Consider the following 20,979-nt stretch of genomic DNA (forward strand, 5'->3'; position numbering starts at 1 on the left):
CCCCTTACCTTAGCCCCCCCCCCCTTACCTACCCCCCCCCCCCCCCTTACCTTAGCCCCCCACCCCCTTACCTAAGCCCCCCACCCCCTTACCTAAGCCCCCCCCCCCTTACCTTAGCCCCCCCCCCCTTACCTTAGCCTCCTCCCCCTTTCTAAGTGCTGCACCTCCTCCTGTCTGCCTACACACTTAAATCCCCATAAACATCTGCTATTACAAGTCTATTGTTTATTTGTTCACCAACATGACTAACATCTTCTACATTTTATGTGAAACACATACTGGAGGGTTACAGCCATGTAATTATCTTTGGTTAAAGCACAAATCATGGCACATGAAAAACTTTGTTTTCCTCATTCTGACAAAACAATGTTAAAGTCAACAGGAACATTCAAGTCAAGTTTAACTTGTCTAAATAGGATGTCATTTTTGGTCAGAATAGGCAGGTCTCCGGATTATATAGGTTTTAATTACAATAAATTCAGAAGGAAATATCATACAAATTTATATGCCCAAGTACACTACAATAGAATTGAGTAAATGTACATTAAAAGGCATGTATAGTTATAATGAGCCTTTTGAGACCAACAAAGTAAATTCATCATATAAGCATAGCTTTTTAAACAATCAGTCTTGGATCAAACATTTTGATTAGCTTTTATATTTCTTTTCCAGAATCTTTATTTAATACCATAATCATATAGAGAGCTCTTTTCCTCCACCAATAGGATTGTCAGTCTTTGATCAATAATCTCGCAGCCTGAAGCCATTTTCAATTAAATTTCTAACCAATTAGGGATGAACTGAGAACTCCTTAAAGCAGCCCTCCACGTCCATTAACTAGATATTTTACTGCAGCTGGACAAATCACAACAAATATTAGATAATAACTTCCCAATTCTGAAGAACTTCCAGGCATATTCTTTGTAATTCCAATCAAATATTCAACTCTTACATTCATGATAGTGATCTGCTCACTGAACCATGGAAATGAACAACCGATCCATATTAGAATTTGTCAATAACTGAATGATCATGTTCCTGTTTTATTGAAGACATCCAAGATGGCTGGAATCGGGATATGAATCATCCGGTATGAATTCTGATCGCCCTGCACACTCACCGTTTCGTTACAAATCATGTGACAGTACCATCAGAACATCACCATTGGTTTTGTTCCAATCAGCTTATATTTTTTCTCTTCAAATTCAATTTAATAATTTCCATCAGTAACCATGGTAATTTGAATGAGATAATGAAGTCTATCAGATTAATGACAAGTTCAAAGGACTGAGATTGTTGTGAGGTTGCATCAGGATGAGGATTCTCTTCAATCTAGGATTCTAGATTCTAATGGACTAATGAATGCCTATGTCAATGTATTCCTGTGTACTACAGTCAAGATTTCTCTATATATAATGTTATCATTATCAATGGAAATTCATGGTTATCTGTTCATGAAATCAAAATCATTAGTCTATTGAGAGCTATTTATCATATAATCAGCAGCCATATATTTTCCTGAAGTTTTATGTTTCAGCTTCTAGGTTTCCTGATCTTGGTAAGAGGGAAAAATAACACAGTGAATGTAAATGTAGCTATACTAATGCTTCAATGGGTATGAAACGTCAGCTTCTAGGATACTGTATATCTTGCTGTGAATCTTCAGAAGTGATTTTTATATTATTTGAGAAATGTTTATATCCTATAGCTGCCATACCTCCTCTGAGCAGGCACCAACAACCCTATAGGAATTCAAACCTCAGCCAAACACTTCATGTTTTTAACATCATTCCGAAACATTGGGCCTCGCTCAAAACTGCATTTTTTTCCTATTTCCCAAAGCATACATATAACATACTGTGTTTTACATCAATTCATGACATCCTAAAGCAAAAAGCTGTTTATAATTAGTACCTGGTGGGTTTTTTCATACAGCTAATATCAATTAAACCAATTAACCCTTACAAATCCAGCAAGATAAGTAATAAGCACTTGTTGATATATTACTGAATAAATATTGTAGCCAAAAATGTCACCATATCAACTTGCTGAAAAAAATTCGTCTTGTGATTCCTCTTATGTTGATGAAAAGTAATCAAAATATCATTGCATTAGAACCTACCTATATTTACCCCCATCTCATAGGGGAAATGATTAAGTGATGCAACTAGTAAACCAAGGGCAGATAGCTTCATCAATGTTTTAAATGCAGAATGAAAATATGAAAACCAATTATTTCTTTATTTAAAGATACTCCACCTCATACTACCTTGGGTTTTTTTCGGGGCACAGTTAATTATTTTTGAAATTTTTATCTTGAAGTAAAATTAAAAGCACAAACTTTTCAATGGTGGTAATAGTGTAAAGTAACTAACTTTTGTAACTGAAGAAAAACACTTATTTGTCTGCTCCTGCTTTTGATAGAGAAAAAATATTATTCGTCAGCGGTGATAAAAGCATCTTTGATTGTGTCTGCAAATTGAATTATGGCTTACTATATGCAATAGTTTTGTAAGATCGAGCTTCAATAATATTTTGTACCCTTGGTACTTATAAGGTTGAGTATGGTAAAACCAATGCTAATACTGGAAGAAGTTTGTAAAATCAAGGGCAAACTTTTCTGTATCTGGTATATTTATCACCACATTTCAATTCCATGTCACTTTCATACTATTTTATCTCTTTGATTAATACCTATCTAAATTCCTTTCACAACCTGCCTTTAATCTGCACATCTATAGGGTTTCCTAATACTTATATATCCAGATTACATTTGGAACCATCTTACTGAATAATGGTATTAAAAACACCTTTATGTTAATGCTAATCAAGTCTACCTCTCATTGTGACAGAGACCATGTTCTACACATAGAAATAGATTCAAAATGTTCACACACCTGTATTTATTTACGGTAGATATTCTACAGATAGTAGTACATGTTCATATACATGTACTTGTATACCCATATTTACTAACAACAAATACTGACACGATACAGCACAAGAGGAAAGCAAAACTTGCTTTCAATTATAATCAATGACGTAGCAATAAAAGAGATAGAATGAAAGGAGATAACAATGGACCAACTGTATGTTTATTTGTGTTCTATGTACTAGATATGGTTCTATTTGTTTTTGTTTAACATATCTCACAAACAGCTAGGGTCATTTCAGGACATGCTAGGTATAGAAAATGGAGACAGAGTACCCACAGGAAAATCACTAACCTATGGTCCTAGCTTCATCAATATTCTTTGACTTCAAAAAATTAAAGTATTACTACAAAGTTCAGGAAAGCTCAATAACATAGATTTTTTCCCTTAAACTTTTGTGATGCTTTCCTATGGGGAATTCTAAGTAAAGGAATTCCTTAAAGTTCAGAAACTAGGCCCTGGAAAGTAGCAGACTATCAATCAAATGTTCCACATTGAGTTTTGAACTTGTAACCCACAGCTGGAGGGCTAGTGATACCTGTAATATGTGTGGACAACTTAATCACTTGCCCACAACAGCCCCTACCAATTATGATCAAAATTGATTTGGTTTTGGTTTTATAAGGTTTTAACAGCAGTGGTCATTTAGGGATGTATCACATTTGTTGGTGGAGGAAAGCCAGAGTACCTGGGGAAAAACCACAGACCAGTTACCCAGAGATGGAGGGCTTGTGGTATTATGCTTTGAAATCTCAACCATCGCAGCCCATGGTCTGAATTAAAAGCATTGCAGGTTTCAGTGAAGGGAAACTGGAGTTCTGAGAGAAAAACCAGTGACCTATGGTCAATACTGTTAGCTGCCACATAGACTAGACACCTTAATGTCTCCAAAACCACAGCCCCTTACATTGATCTGAGAATTCAGTTGTAGGTATTTCTTAGGAACATTTACTCCACACAGGTAAGTAAAGACCAGGTATAATTTACCTGTATTGATTTTCAATATAGGTCCCAGGAATATATTAGATCACCAATGAAGGTGTACCTTGTATATATATATATATATATATAAACACATTTACATAAAACACATTGAAAATGCACAGACTGACACACATGTATGAAGGACATACGATACTATACAGACACTGCAAGGGTGTGTGTCTGCTCATAGACTAACACTTTATAAACACTTGAACAATTGATTAACTTTCATAACTGTCAGAAAGATGAATTTAAAATGTGATTCCGTGTGGCTGTGAATTGCATGAGATGAAACTAACAGGTTAAAAGTTAATTTGAAATTTAAGTCAATTCAAACATTAACCTTACATGTCTATAACTGAATAAGATAAATGCATATAGCAGGTTTTGGTAGATTGACAGTGAAAGGTTGCATAAAAGTGGTTTAGGTATCTTAACATTCCTCCACTTTAAACCTTCACCTCTAGGTCAAAGAGGCACAGTGGTTAAGGTGTCCGACTTTCTACCATTATCCCTTCACCTCTGGGCCATTCTGTCAAGGTGGTTACAATATAACTGACATTTTACCACTATAGACCCTAACTACAAAATCAGAAGTTAAGTCATAAGATACTGGCCATCGGTTGGTTGTTTTTCTCGGAAACTCCAGGATTTCTTTACCAAAAAATCCTTAAATGCCTAGACCTGTTTATAAAAGTAAAGCAATCATATGATACTATAGTAATTCACACCAATCTGTTTGGCAGTTTGAATCACCACTATCTATAATAAGTCTGACATCTGATGCCATAAAGGATGTGTTTTGCTGTGCGTGCTGATGTAACGTAGACCCCTCCCCCAAACACACGTACTGACGCTATCGATCGAATCAAGCTTCTACATGTGTCCAAATTAGTACAAGTGGTTGATAATACAATACCTAATCTGTTTGTAATCCCAGGGCTTTAACAGACAAATCTACAGACAAGTTTATCACGTATAAAGAATCAGCATAGATCACAGGTAAACACTTAAACTTATCGTTTCAATAAAAAGGAAAACGACAAGAGATGGCATACTATTAATATAGAACTCAACTATCAATGTACAATGAATCAACAGTTAAAACAAGTAAGATATATTTGGCAGTCTGGCTATAAAACCCGTCGGCCTGGTAATTTTATCGGAAATCTAATGCATTTATAATTGTGGTGAAGTCAAATTTTCCTGATTCAGTCATGCATGACAGATAAAACAGATATTTACTCATCATGATGATGTACCAATGTTTACCTGACATGGTTGATCAATCACTGCCCAATTTTCCCAGCGATAAATAATCCAAAAATTCACACGAATAATACACACAATCGATAGCTGTTTTACTCCATACACTCCCGGACTTTCCAGCCGACTATGACCAATAGGTTTCCTCAGGACACACCGGGTAGAATATAAAATACTTCCTAGTAAATACACAGAACGGTTTGTATAGTCATTGAAAGGGGCTGTTAGTTCCTATACAACCAGCACACACATACTTTCACATATGCTTTCTCGCAGAACACGCACAAGACCTGTGCATGGATGGTTAGTTGACTTTGTATGATAGTTAACTCTTCAGGTATTTAGGAAGATTGCACATTATATAAATATACTTTACCAGTTCTGAAACTTCTGATCACTCTTCAATCAGTAAAGTGAACTCTGACCTCCGCTATATATATAAGGCCCCTTAGGTTGTACATAATTAATTTTCCGTTTTCAATAACAGAAGGCTTGAGAGTCCCGACTGTATTGTTATCAGATGTAGAAACTAATGGTGCACACAAACCCTGAAGGCCAGTTTTACCTCACACTGAAGACCAACCAATCTTAAATACTTAATCTTCTTTCTGTCTTTTCTTTCTGATTCCCACGGTTTTTACTTCAAAAAGAACAGTCACAGAAATATTATCCAAAATTTTAATGCAGCTTCCAAACTTGTCTGTCGTCTGCTAGAAATGAAAATGGATGCCTTTGAAAGTAGTGTCGTCTGCTTTTATATGATATTTAAAGATATCCAGAATGAAAATGTGGGATGATTCCTTTACCTTGAATTTTTAAGTCCAACTACTTTCTCTAAGCACCAACAGTGAAGATTCCCTGAAGAGAAAGCAGTATAATCATAAAGCTGCAGTGGTTGGGCAGACGGAAATTTCATCAAGAAGGAATGCCTCTCTTTGTAGACTTACTTCTGAACAATATCAGCAGTTACAGTTTAAAGCAAATCCACAGATGCACAACATAAATACCAAGGAAATACAATCCGTCTCCATACAGAAGGAATCCAGGAATTCAGTTACAGAAGGAATCCATAATTTTGTTTCCTCGGCTAAATATCCACTGGAAAATTCACATGTATTTCCACTCCTCGGAGAATTGTACAGGCGGCTATTGATTTCCACACATCAGTAGACAATCCATGCCACTGATATTTCACTACTAGCAAACAACTTAGCCTTATAACTACCAGAGGTTTTCAGTAATCCAAAAATGGCTTAGTTATCATATCCTGTGGGTTATTAGTTTATAAATCATACATTCCTATTTAACCTTGATGCTGTATCAGTGTTTCACATCAGAGAATATGATAGTGTATCTGATACAGCCCCTGCCACCATTTATATATGTTTGTTCATCGAGAATCTGGCCAGTATCAAAAAACCTTCAAAAGAGTCCATCACAATACACTTACCAGACGGCCATTAAAGGAATGTACCCATACATGTTAGGAAAACCACCATTAGATGATACAAACTGGCTTCCAAAATGAAAACAAAAGCAAGGTTTGTTATAAAAACACCCCAAAGTGGGGTAACAAGACTACATGTGTATTGTATCAATAATGCTAGGTTGTATAGCTTGTTCAGTGTTGGAAGATGATGGATGAATTTCCTGTCTATTATGAATTGTTTCTAAATCCCAGATCTGCTCCTTGACTTAGGCCAGATCTCTGGTTTTGATAAACCCACTAATTAGAAAGCTAACATGCTTTTATGTTTGTATCCACAAATGTATGTTTTATTCAAACTTTAAAGGTTTATGGACATACGAATGGCAGCTTTTATATAGTAGATATTCTAGGTTCGTTATACTTTCTTTCCATTTAAATGTTAATTAAGAGTTTAAATGACCAATGCTGATTGTTCCTGCAAAAAAGTGCATCCAAGGACTACATGCATGAAGCAGAAATATATACCGACAGCAATGCATAAACACAAACAACCGAAATGCTGCATGTGTTCTGAATAGGTTAACAGTACATATAAAATATTATTCATCATACTTTTCTCTGTGATCTTATTAACTGTGGTAAATTCTTGAAATTGACACAGATTGCACAGAAATAAATAGGTCCTATTCTGAAATTGCAAAGTTATCACCCTTTAATTGTAACAAATCAAAATGAAATCCTTCATTCCAGGTTCTGAAGATGGAAGTTATGGATGTTTGATTGTTCATATGTAGGATAGCGTGCCACGAGAATTCAGAATTGTTTTACCACATCACATAGCTAATACATTACATATTATAATACATGGCAGACTGTTAGGTGTCAAGATGTATTTCTGGTCCAGCTCTGCCATTTTATTGAGGATTAATCATACAAAAGACACAATTACTACATTTCACAATCCTGTTACCATGACAACTGTTCCCTAATGATGTTATGAGAATGTTCTAGCTGTAAACCACTATAATAAATGATTTATACAAAACACAATGAACATTTATTTCAGATTTCCCTGTAGGATTGAGTCAATGTCTGCCATTGATTGGTTCATGTTCACGACAGATATCGGACTTAAAGAGAAATTGTCACTCCCAGACTGTCTTTGGCGATTTCAAAGTAGAAGCAACTGCAAATAACATATTTCTACAGGATCGAGAGGCAACCCTGCAGCAACTAATTCACCTAATCATTAAAAAGAATATCATATGCACAGTCTCCAAAATCAAGTCCATCACATGTAACCTTCAACCCAATGATACCATAACCCGCCTACCATGTGATAACCTCCCTATCCCCAATGATAGCTATTCTACCCAGTGATAACCCAGTCTGGGTAGTCAACAGTTACAGCTGACTTAGACATTGTGTTGTGTAAAAACTGATTAAACTTTGGTGGAGAAAGGCTGTTTGGCATGTATAGGGTTGGCACTGTGACCTCTTAATCTATCTCCCAATCTATGTCAGTGAAAGATAGATCAGCACCTCTAGGCTCTATCTATAAGTAATCAGAAAGGTAATGCTTGCTTTCTGTACTGCAGCACTACTGGAGAACAGGAATGTTAGAAGTTATCTTAGTTTTCCTAAACAGCACCCTTTCTCTCATATCCTCAATATACCACATTTATCCTAAACAGCACCCTTTCTCTCATTTCCTCAATATACCACATTTATCCTAAACAGCACCCTTTCTCTTATTTCCTCAATATACCACATTTATCCTAAACAGCACCCTTTCTCTTATTTCCTCAATATACCACATTTATCCTAAACAGCACCCTTTCTCTCATTTCCTCAATATACCACATTTATCCTAAACAGCACCACATTTATCCAAAACAGCACCCTTTCTCTTATTTCCTCAATATACCACATTTATCCTAAACAGCACCCTTTCTTTTATTTCCTCAATATACCACATTTATCCTAAACAGCACCCTTTCTCTTATTTCCTCAATATACCACATTTATCCTAAACAGCACCCTTTCTCTTATTTCCTCAATTCATTTCTTCAAAATACCCAAGTTTTCCTTTATGGCACGCTTCATTTAATTTCATGGTGATTTCATGCATATAACTACTGCAGGTATTATCATTAACGGCACACAGGAAATGTGTTTATATAGTGCAATTATGTTTTGATGCAAATGCTCAAAACTGGTCATTTGCGGACATATTTCGTTTATCATCTCCTTCAAAGAAAACCTTCCCACCAGGTAAAACATCACCTGTACAGGTTTAACCAACTGACCAGATGTGTGAGGTATGAAATATGAATGTCATTAGTAGAACTCCCGATTGTGCTATTGTATTTTGTATCACTGAATGGGATTGGAAGGTGAAACCATATATGCTATTGGTACAGCAATCCAAAATAACTATGGACAATCCAAAATAAGTATGGACAATCCAGATGAACTATGGTCAATTCAGAAGAACAATGGTCAATCCAGAAGACTATGGTCAATCCAAAAGGACAATGGTCAATCCAGTAGGACTTTGGTCAATCCAGAAGGACAATGGTCAATCCAGAAGGACAATGGTCAATCCAGTAGGACTTTGGTCAATCCAGAAGGACTTTGGTCAATCCAGAAGGACTTTGGTCAATCCAGAAGGACAATGGTCAATCCAGAAGGACTTTGGTCAATCCAGAAGGACAATGGTCAATCCAGAAGGACAATGGTCAATCCAGAAGGACAATGGTCAATCAGAAGGAGTCAATATAGAAGGACAGGTCAATCCAGAAGGACTTTGGACAATTCAAAAGGACTATAGTCAATCCAGAAGGACAATGTCAATCCAAAGGACTATGGTCAATCCAAAAGGACAATGTCAATCCAGTAGGACTTTGGTCAATCCAGAAGGACTTTGGTCAATCCAGAAGGACTTTGGTCAATCCAGAAGGACAATTGTCAATCCAAAAGGACTATGTCAATCCAGGATGGTCAATCCAAAGGACTTGGTCAATCCAGAAGGACTATGGTCAATCCAGAAGTAAAATGGTCAATCAAAAGACAAAGACAGACTAAAAGGACATGACAATCCAAAAGGACTATGGACAATCCAAAAGGACTATGGACAATCCAAAAGGACTATGGACAATTTAAAAGGACTATGGACAATCAAAAGGACTATGGAAATCAAAAGGACTATGGACAATCCAAAAGGACTATGGACAATCCAAAAGGACTATGGACAATTTAAAAGGACAAATTAAAGGACTATGGACAATCAAAAGGACTATGGACAATCAAAAGGACTATGGACAATCTAAAAGGACTATGGACAATCCAAAAGGACTATGGACAATCAATTAAAGGACTATGGACCAGTCCAAAAGGACTATGGACAATATCAAAAGGACTATGGACAATTAAAATGAGCATGCAAACTAATGGACAATCACAAATAAAAGGACTATGGACAAAAAAGGACTATGGACAATTCATAAAAGGACTATGGACAATCTAAAATAACTATGGACTTATAGATTCCAAAAGAACTATGGGATCCAAAGGTAATGGACAAATCTAAAAGGACTATGGATCTAAAAGGGAATTGAAAGAAGCATGGACAATCTAGAAGGACTGGACAATTCAGAAGGACTATGGCCAATTTAAGAAGGACTATATAGTCAATCCAGAAGGACTATGGTTTTGCTACCGTTTTTATAATATAGCTAGCTGAATGAATCTATTCCAGATCTGGAAGGGAACTATTAGGATGTCAGACAACCATTTAGCAAGCAAATCCTCGAGTTGAAGGGGAAGTGGAAGGATGTCAGACAACCATTTAGTAACCAGCAGTACCTAGAATGTTTTACCTTTAGAATGTCCTACTGCTTCTCCACCAATCAAATTGGTACAGGGCTGGACAGGATAGGACAGGACAGGATAGGACAGAATAGGATAGGATGGACATGGTTAACATGATACATCCACATCTTGTGACGAGGCCATAACATAAGCTGAAGCATGTTTCTAATTCAATGTAATGACTTTTGAGTTTTTGCAGACCTGTTTGTTGTTGGGGCCTGAACAACATGATGATGTCCCTGTCAAAAGTGTGTCTATCTGATACTGGTTTTATCAGTTGGGGAATCAAAGATGGGAGATTCCTGAATATATACCCTGTAATACTTGTCATAGGTTATTACTCCCACCAGGGTAACAAACATACCAGTACAGATACATTACATCTTAATGTACACTGCCATGTTGTTCCTGAACAATAAACCCCAACAGTTGTGAAGGATGGAGAATTTCACAAGAATACTTTTGTTTTATTATTCTTAATCTTAACTTCACATTCATTATGAAAATATTTTCCATATGTTACTTATAGCCTAAGAATTTTTTTCACTTATACCTTAGTCAAAACTCTTTTCCTACTCATTATACTTTTCATACGAAGAATTTGAAGTTATTTCACACAAATATTCAATTATGTTTTCAAGTACTGAACTCACAAGGGCAAACAACTCTGTACTAATAAAACATGTAGTTTCAAACATCCTCATTTACTTGCCATTACTTGTACAATCAAAAACATAATTTAGATACACCATCACCTACATCTACCAGAAATAAACCTTATGCCATACATGCATATTAATCTTCCAACAAATTCAATTTTCTTTTTAAAACAAGAAATTTCTATAATACATATCCCTATATATTCCCTCTGCCTCCATATCATACAAAACATGGACGAGAAGTCAAGAACATACTAGAAGGGGAGGGTAACACTTTGTGGTCCACATTTCACAGCTAGGAGGTAAAGAGGAATTTTCAAATCTTTCCCTTCCTCCACTTCAATGCAACAAAAAATATGCCCATGCATGTGTATGTATGATAATCCATTCCATACACATTACCATATGAGCCTTTGTAATAAATATCAATTTAAGATGATTTAACAGAGGTATCCCATACAAATTCCAAACCTGTAAAAAGCAAAGTGTCTGCTCCAAAGATCTGTCGTACATTTATTACATCATGTATTTGGTAGCTTTGTAGTTATCACTTACACTTATAACGCGTACTTCAGCATTTTGCTATTGAATGATTTGCAACACTGATGGATAAAAGATAAATAGATTCTTACCTTGTTTGGTTGTTGAGGTTTCCTCAGTCTTTGTCGTCACGGTTTTGCCATCCTTTTGTTCGGTTACAACCTCCTGTTTGAATTTAGAAGAAACTGATAATTTACTTACAGGTTTCTTCAACCCTGCACGGTAAGACATTTTTGCAAATCACTATCCTGAATGTGTGAAAATTCCTGCACACTATTACACTCTCATACGAAATTTATCTGGTTTTTTAAAGGAATTCCTTTTTGTTGAACTAAATTCTTCCTTCAAGTACTTTGAATTATTTCACAATAAAAATCACAAACTTATATCCAGTCTATAAGAATGCTATCAAGAACGACTCCTGCATAGAAGGAATTAGCAGACGACACTCTGAGGGAATTCTGGGAGCTCTACAGCCACCATCGAAAACAAGGAAACCAAGTGGAGAAAACAACAGGAAAAAATTAACTGGTATGGCACACGAAAAGAGAAGTATTCTAATTCCAAGGCTATGATGAGTTGCTACATACACAAGACGGGGGAAGGCTCATTTGGGGGTTAGCCAACAACATGGTATGTCAATGGTAGGAATATTTAGGGTAGCCAGGCAGGGCCAACTACAAAATGTCATATACATCTACCTAAGATATGGCCATGATTATCAAATTAAGGAGAGAATTCTTGACCTACCTTATCATTTACAGAAAAACTACAGGTGGGTTTGTTTAAATATTTAATTTACTGCTTTCGGACTATTGTGCTCCCCATAGACTTGCTAATGACATTTCTAATTAATTATGCATTGGAGTTTGCAAGGGGAACAAATGTTCACATATGTTTCTTAAGCATGCTGAAAATAATCATTCAATCAATAACAATAATTGTGGGGAATTAAGAGGGGACACCTTTTTTTTGAGATATAAATATCCCATTTGGAGCCTCTACTAGAACCCCATAACAACTTCACTAATCAGACTATGCGTTGGGTTACTAAGGTAAACTGTCTTCCCATCAGGAGCCAAACTCTTCCTCAGTATCAATCTTCCAAGCAAATTAATACAGGTAGCTCAAGAGTGCTTAATTCCTGTACCTCAAAGGCAAATACATGTAACTTTGAAATGCTTCATCTCTGTATTCTTAGAGAAATGGAAAGCTTCATAAAGCCTAATTAATCAAATTCATCATTGATTGAAGACGGGTTTACATCTGTATTATAAATTGTGATACTTTTTAAAGTAAAGATGAATCTGTGTTTTAGAATCGGTGTATTGAAGCATTTCGATATTTATAATTCTTCGGGGTTAAAGTCCCATTATGTTTTTATGAATGCTCTACAAACTAAACATCGATGATCCTTATGAATTTATCTTTACTTAATTTTATTCAAATATGTATAGTTTCGACAAAAGTGCATATAAAAACATATATAAATAGAACACATAAATGTGTATTTCTGAAAATAGCCTATGTGCCTGAACATACCCGGATGATCACCAGGTAAATCCAAGGGACACCACAGGGAAATTTAGAACATGTTTAGATTTATTCCATGTTTTACAATGTATAAAACTGGTTCTTGTTTCCAAAATAAAAAACCAACAATACTTCAGTAGAACTTTATACTCCATTCTGACGACTTTAAACAAGCACTTGTACGCCAAAACTACAAAAGAGCGAAGTATTACTAAGTAGAGAATACCCTTCAGTTGCCTCTTAATCGAGCATGTGTACCCGCTTCGCTCTTACCTGTGTAGAGTGCATTGTATGGTCTTGTGCAAAACTGTTTGCTCGCTTAATACTAAACTTATTCCTAAGTAATATATTTTCCATGGTAAACTCCCTAACTATTTTCATATGACCAATCTCTGATAACAGTTTTTAAAAGATTTAAAGATTTTACGTAGGATTTTAATTACTGTTTAAAGAGACTCATTTATAGAAACAACGAATATAAGATGACAACGCATAAGCGTTGTCCGTCAATATCTATCAGTTGACAAACATACCTTGGGTCAAAGGTTGTTTAACTACGTGTACTGTGGCATCAACAGAACGTAACAACGGAATCCCCCATTATTGCTACAATCCTGATTAACTACAACATTTTTAATTAAAAAAAAATCGCCATAGGGATATCAACTTTATCATTTGACGAAATTTGGTAATTTTTATCAATTAAATATATTATGAAAACAGAATGAGACTTAAAGTGCACAGCCAAATAATGAGGTATGGAGTACTCTAGTCCATATTCTAGATAAAATAGGTCTGGAATGTGCTTACCAAGAATCAACTGGAAAAAATCAGATATACCTAAGTCAGGAGGTTTATCTTATCTAGGTAGAATGATAAGGTGGCATCAATTCTGATTTAGTGATAATAAATTGCTAACATCTACCATATCTAAGACCAGATCCAACCGAAAAACTGCAAATACCAAAAAAAAATGAACAGAAAAATGCTCTGATATATACTATGCAGGCCAACAACCCAAAATAAGTCAAAAATAGTTCAAACCAATTCTAAAACAAAATTATCTCCCCTTAGTTTGAAACTCCTCCTCTCAAATCCAACATATGGCAGAGATTTAAATATGATACTATTTCTAATATAACATACATATTATATAAAGCAATAGTTTCATCTCAATATGATCATCAAAAATATATTTTGAGAAAGTATACCATCAAAGCTACTGTCAGCTAATAACTCTGTCTAGAAGTGTTCTTTGATCGAAGTATCACATCCAATTTGTTTCCATAGTTTCTGTTATTATACAAAGGCATCTGAATGAATTTAGGATCCTTTTACGTCCAGAAAATTTCTTCAATCGAGAGTTTTCCATGTACTGGCTAAGAGATTATTAGGCTATGATATTTCTACGTGTTCTGCCAGAAATTCTACATTATAAAAGAGTATAGATTTGATTGAATTATAGCTGATTCTATTCCTAGCTCTAACCAGCACTAAACGTTTGTGTTAAACGTTGAATTATAAGGTGACAAGAAATTGACACAGCTGTGGAATTTTAATGACCAATAAAGATAAAAATGTCTTTCATGTTTCCCATAACACTAACTCAACTTTTATCCATATTTAGGCTGGTGGTAATTTGAAACCACAATCATATTATCTCCCTTTACACCTACACTCAAACTACTTTGCACTGCTTGTCTGCCCTTGGATTTCTGGGTTTCAATGTTTAATAATGGCCTAGTATACAGACTGGAAATTGTAGTTTGTTGCTATCTATAACCACCACAGTTAGGTAGTTTTGCCTAAGAATCTCTGCCAACACTACCCCCTCCCTGCCACCCCCACCCCCCATCTCTCCTTTGTGTCTTAGTCTATATGCTGTACAGTACAGCTAGTGTAGCACCAGACAGTTGATGTAAGTGTTCAGTACTGGTCCTGTAGAGCCTATAAGTATTCCACACCTATCATGTAAGTAATTCCCAGACATTAACTTCCTTCCTGTTACTGTATCTGCAGCCAAACTTGTTTGTGTGCATGTAACAATGTTGTAATCGGATCTAAATGTAGAAACACACTGTTAAGAATTTCCAGGTGGGATTTTCGACTCATGCTTTCATCTTTGTTTATATCTAACTCGTTATTCAAAACAGTAAATTCCTCAAATATTTCTATTGTTTATATCGTTCTGTTGTTTATATAGCATTGATCAGAATCTTTTAAATAATCTTATAACCGAGTTTAAATTTCGGCAGTTTTCACTTCGAATTAAACACATGTTGTTATATTTAACAGTATCATAATTAGTATTAACATTTTATAATTGTTTTAATTCTTTTTAAACTAAGCTACATGGATTTTTTAATAAGAGTGTGCAACTGCCAAAGACAAAATGTAAACTATAGATGTCTGCGAGACATAAATATCAAAGCAGGAGGTAGGATGGTATGGACAGGATGGGCCCTCCCTCATCCCTGGGATTGGACAGGATGGGACCCCCCCTACCCCCACCCTCATCCCCCACCTGTTCATATTATGGAAAATAAATGCAATATCGTATGTTTCAATAATATCTATCTATTTTTAATATCATTAATTTGTTATCACCTCTTCCAGCAGAACTTATGGTATATCAAAATTTGAAGATAACCTTTTTGATAACATGAACTGTTTAAGATAATCAATAGACTGATTTGACCAATCAAAAGTATTCTTAATGATATCCATATACATGTAATAGTGTGCAGGAATATAGGTTCCTATAAAGCTAACATATAGATACTCTATCATTGTGTACTCGCTAACTCTGTGATAAGGTCAGTTTAACACATCTTATGAAATATTTATCCACTTTCTCTGGAAAAAGGCCATAAGATCTCCCTAACTGTATCATTTAATGATCTTATACAATGTAAACATTGCTGCGTTACTATCATATTAAGTCCACCTTCCTTTTATCTGATAAGGATAAAGTGAGAATATTTATAATCTTACAGCCTTTTTTCAATTTAAAACTGTTATATTGTCTAAAGAATATGATTTTCTTATCATTGTTGAATAGAACAGATCAAGTATAATAAGCAAAATCTTTAATACATTGATTTCGAGATAACAAAATGATAGACTAAGATTGTTCGATTAGCCCCACTTTCCACTGATTGTAACATCATTTTTCTAATATGATTTTTGTGATGTCATAGTCACTAGAAGGTGGGACTAATCAACAGTAAATCATACTTTACCTATACATGTCATTTTGGTATCCCGAAACCCCCATATTAGAACGGCACATATAGGATAAAGAATATAATTATTTATTATAAACTGAATATGATTGTATACATAAGCATAACATTTGTCTAGCTATATTGGAAGATTCAAGCTGAAAGAAGACAACATTTAAACGAACAAATAATGTAACATCAATGTAAACATAGCAAAATGCTGTAGTGGTGAAAAATACAATACAAACAGTGGGTATAGTAGAGTTATCTCCCTTAAATTTGGTGAGATGAAAAGTAAGTGTATTATGATGTTAATTGAATTTCTGAAACCAATTTTGAAATGAAAATGACTTTCTAATACTGAATTAAGAAATATTAAATTTATGAAAACAATCATCTTTGACCAATAGTTTTGAATTTTTGATGAAGCAAAATGTTAGTATTGGTCTTCTATAAAACTTTCAAAAATATTAATATTGAATTATAAAATTGTGGTCCACTGAAGAAATCCTCAATGCACATCATATTACCATATTGATTTAAGGAAACAGATTATAACATCATGTCCATAATTAGATGCTGGAAATCCTGCATCACAACATATATAGCATGCATTAATATACTAGCATATATTTCCCCCATATATCATAGTTATAGTATGTAAAATAATATATAATGATAATGTTACGCCAGTTTAATACAATATAGATTTAAATATATGAATACAACATTAGTTTAGATGTCAATTTACAGTACACTGTACAAGAATTCTGCATGTCAATCAACAGGTTATATACATGTATATAATTATGAGCAATGATGATCGGGATATAAAAACAGACAAACATGGATATATGCAGCATTGTGACTTTTACTTGAGATCTAGTAACACTGCAGAATATTTTAGTGAAGTAAAACATGGTGAGGTGTATGTTATCAATGTTCTGTGTCATGCAGTTAAAGGGACATAACTCATGATGATTACTGGTTTGTTGAATCTATGTGTCAGTGTGTAAAGAAAACCATCTGGGAGCCATAAAAGGCTAATCCTCATAATTCAAATAAATGTTAACAAATTTTTAAATTGCTTTTCACAGTTTCTTGTTTACTTTGTTAGTCACCTTGAAATCAATTAAATTGATAACACATCATGATAATATTTTGCAATTATAATCTGGTTTTAAGTTTTATTGGACCTGTTTATAACAATTTCAATTTTAAAAATAATTTTGTGGTTGTATATGGAAATATATCCTCACATCCTTTTGCTTATGGCTTTAAAGCAGCAAAATCACCAACATTAATTACAAGCCTGAGATTTCACAGCATCCCCCAGACAGCAGTTATTAACGAACCGATTTGGCATAAACACGAAAATAAGTTGAGACATTGAAACACAAGAACAGGTAATATTACTTGAGACATCAAACAAAACGAACATTGTGAGTATAAAAGAGTGAGTACTTGTGGTACATAGTTTCACCTTAATACAGCCAGTCCACATCTTTTGAGTCCATACTTACATCACTATACGAACTCTGTCGGTCATCATTGTCTCCGTTATAGAAGACAGAAAATGGTGGCGATTGTGGTGATACCGGAGAGAGACAGATAAAAGATGTGGACGTGTATGTTACCTGTGTGGCGATTGGTTCAGTTGAATACGAAGACGTGCAAAGAGCAGGTAAAAAAAAATAAATATAATGAAATCAATCATTGATATAAGGACTTCCCACTTATTAAAATTATTTTTATAAATACTTAAATTAAAGTCTAACCAGTCTATAAAGACCGACAGAGGGAAAATTGTCTGTTCAGTCAGGTGGTCTTTTTACACAGGTAGAATTGTGTTAAATTGGTCTTATAAAGCAGGTGGTCTTTATATAGAGGTGATCGCTAAGGTAGGTTTTACTGTATTTAATCATCAAAATGCATATTTTTAAATTATTAAATGCTGCATGTGGGAGTTGACTTAGCTAATACATTTGTTTTGAGATAGCTAAACAATGCTAGTTCAGTAAAATTAGCGTTGATCAATCCCATATTCGGGTGATAATGATGTCATATTTTGATGTAAATTTGTGATGTCACAATCACCAGAAGATGGGACTAATTTTACACAGCTCATTTTGTTTCAGTATCTCAAAACCCTTGTATTTGCCTCCTACATGTATGTATTATCTCTTTAGACATTTGTGTTGGTGCATTTTAATATCCTTTTACAAAAAATCTTAAAAATTATAGAGCAGGCATTCCTAGGGAGTATGTTGTAAAGATGCAAATCAAAATATGTTATAGAAAGTTAATTCAACATATAACCATGCATTGCAAAATTCATAATCAATTTGATTAACAATACTTCTGCAAGTGTAATGAATACATCATGTATACACTAAGTTCAGAAAAAACTATTACATCGAGATACAGGATAACATTGTTTATAGCACCTATCTCAGTCCACATCCTTTGTTAAACTGATCTAAATTATGTATCGAAATCTAAAATGCATCTACATTACATCCATACAAGATTCATAACTTATTCACCCCTGAAAATTCATAATGAACTATTCCAGCCTTTGTATCAGCGAAGTTCACATGCATCTGAAGGGGTGAATGAGTGAAGTACATTTATCAATGTGGCATTTGTGATATTTTGGTACCCCTGCATTGCCCTATATGCCCCTTCCCTTTCCAGCATTCCCCTTGATAACCCATCTGTGACCCCTAAAGCCCCTTGGCCTCCTCCCAGCTAGCCCATCAGTTTAATCCCATCCTCCTCTAACTCAACTCATCCCCACCCCTCCCTATTTTACTCATCATATGTATTGATATTATTTGCTAACTAGACAAAAGGATCATTGTACCTAGTGGAATTTAATATCTGCCATATAAACTTACCATGGATACACCAGGACTTTCCGTGTCCTCTGTTGTTTCATTACCATTCTCATCATCCTCCATATTTGTAGTCATGTGATCATGATTGACGCTATCCTCCATGTTTTCAGTCATGTGACCATAGTTTTCGCCATCTTCATGTTGTTCAGTCATGTGATCACACTCATCATCCTCCATGTCTGGTGACATGTGACCGTCGATTTTACTATCATCCATTTGTTTTGTTACGAGACCACTGATGCCGTTATTTAGGTCGGTAATATCTATCAGATTTGAATGAGTATTGATATCAATTCCACCATTAGTGATCTGATCACATCTCATACCATCCATTTCACTTTCAGATTCCTCATTTGACATAGACAAAGGCGACAAACTGTCTGCGACTTGTACACACTTAAGATCCTCTGAGAATGAACTTTCTAATCGAGCAACCCCAATTTCAACTGAAAAAATACTTTTTTCCAAATCAGAATCCTGTTCCTCTTCAATAATGTCTATATCCAGGTGTCCATTTGTTGTCATTTTGTTTACAATGCCTGACCCACTAAAAGGCAAGCACACAGCACGGGTTGACTCTTCAGTATATCATAATTCTGACCAAGCCCGGTTCGGTTATAATCCTAATAATAATAATAACATTTAAAACTTGGCTTCCTTATAAGTCTGTACTGATCCTGGATTAGGCGGTGTACAGTTCTATAAATGTGTGTGATGTCAGAGGTATGTATACTGGGTTTGATCCCTGAACTCTACAGATCTGTTTATAATCTGTCTGGCTGTCAATTTGTTTCTTCCTTCAATCTAAATACACAAAACAATTGAAGTCATGTAAAAATCAGCAAACCTATACATCATATTCACACCTCAGTGATTTTAAATTATTTGAAAATGAAACCTTCAGGAATTCAATACATTGTGTGTTGCTGCCAATTAAGAAGAATTTGAACAATTAAACTCCATATAAAATATACTGAAAGGACACTTTCTACATGTACAATATGTACCATTCAAAAATTTATTTGAATGACTAACTCATCCGGAAACTTTTAACATCTAGCTAGGTCAATTATCCAAATGAATATCTATAAACAGCCAATAATATACTGTCAACAAACCAACTGAACACTCCACCATGTAACTCTGACTGGAAAAATCAAATGACATTTGCTTTATAAACCATACATGCACATGTCCATTGATTTAACACACTGACATTTTGTATCCGACCAACCATGGTCTACTAGCTAGTGAATGGTCAAACAAACTCAATATAAAGTTATGTTACCTTAGAAATTGTATAAACAATATCCCAAAAAGTACATAGGCATCCTTCAATGTAAAATGTCCAATTATCACTTGGGATTATTTAAAATCTCAAGAAGAAAACCATCCAGTAAACTGTGACCAATCAATGCAGGAACAATCGGGTATTTGTAACATACACTATAACCACAATTTGTCAACTTTTGACCTTGTATTGACCTTGACAATCAATTTCTAATAGACACAACAATAACAGTACCTATATGCGAGTCACAATGACAAAAGCCTTGTTAGCTTTTTCTAATATTCTGCTATCACAGATTTGTAATACAAGTCTTGTCCTTTTTGTCAAGCTAACAAATCTTTCCATAA

At 34.9% G+C, this 20,979-nt stretch overlaps 1 protein-coding gene and 1 long non-coding RNA gene across 23 annotated transcripts in view; one reads left to right on the plus strand and one right to left on the minus strand.

Annotated features, from left to right (window-relative positions):
• LOC138329296 (xin actin-binding repeat-containing protein 2-like) overlaps positions 1–20,979 on the minus strand; it is a 141,151-nt gene that overhangs the window by 55,805 nt on the left and 64,367 nt on the right. For 17 of the 18 annotated variants that reach the window (XM_069276184.1, XM_069276179.1, XM_069276183.1 and 14 more), the window contains 2 exons: positions 17,965–18,078; positions 11,777–11,849 (listed from right to left, as the gene is read on the minus strand). In XM_069276184.1, coding sequence (XP_069132285.1) covers positions 11,777–11,849; positions 17,965–18,078 — 187 coding nt within the window. The remainder of the gene's footprint in view (positions 1–11,776; positions 11,850–17,964; positions 18,079–20,979) is intronic. The other variant, XM_069276180.1, reaches the window with a different exon arrangement.
• The window catches only part of LOC138329297 (uncharacterized), a 31,028-nt gene continuing 25,114 nt past the window's right edge, over positions 15,066–20,979 (plus strand). For 3 of the 5 annotated variants that reach the window (XR_011209441.1, XR_011209442.1, XR_011209438.1), the window contains exons 1-2: positions 15,089–15,188; positions 18,008–18,125. This is a non-coding gene — a long non-coding RNA (uncharacterized lncRNA). Of the gene's footprint in view, positions 15,189–18,007; positions 18,126–20,979 lie in introns of all 5 variants that reach the window. The other 2 variants (XR_011209443.1, XR_011209439.1) reach the window with 2 other exon arrangements.

This window comes from Argopecten irradians, chromosome 8 (genome assembly GCF_041381155.1).
Source record: "Argopecten irradians isolate NY chromosome 8, Ai_NY, whole genome shotgun sequence".
Taxonomy (NCBI): Eukaryota; Metazoa; Mollusca; class Bivalvia; order Pectinida; family Pectinidae; genus Argopecten; species Argopecten irradians.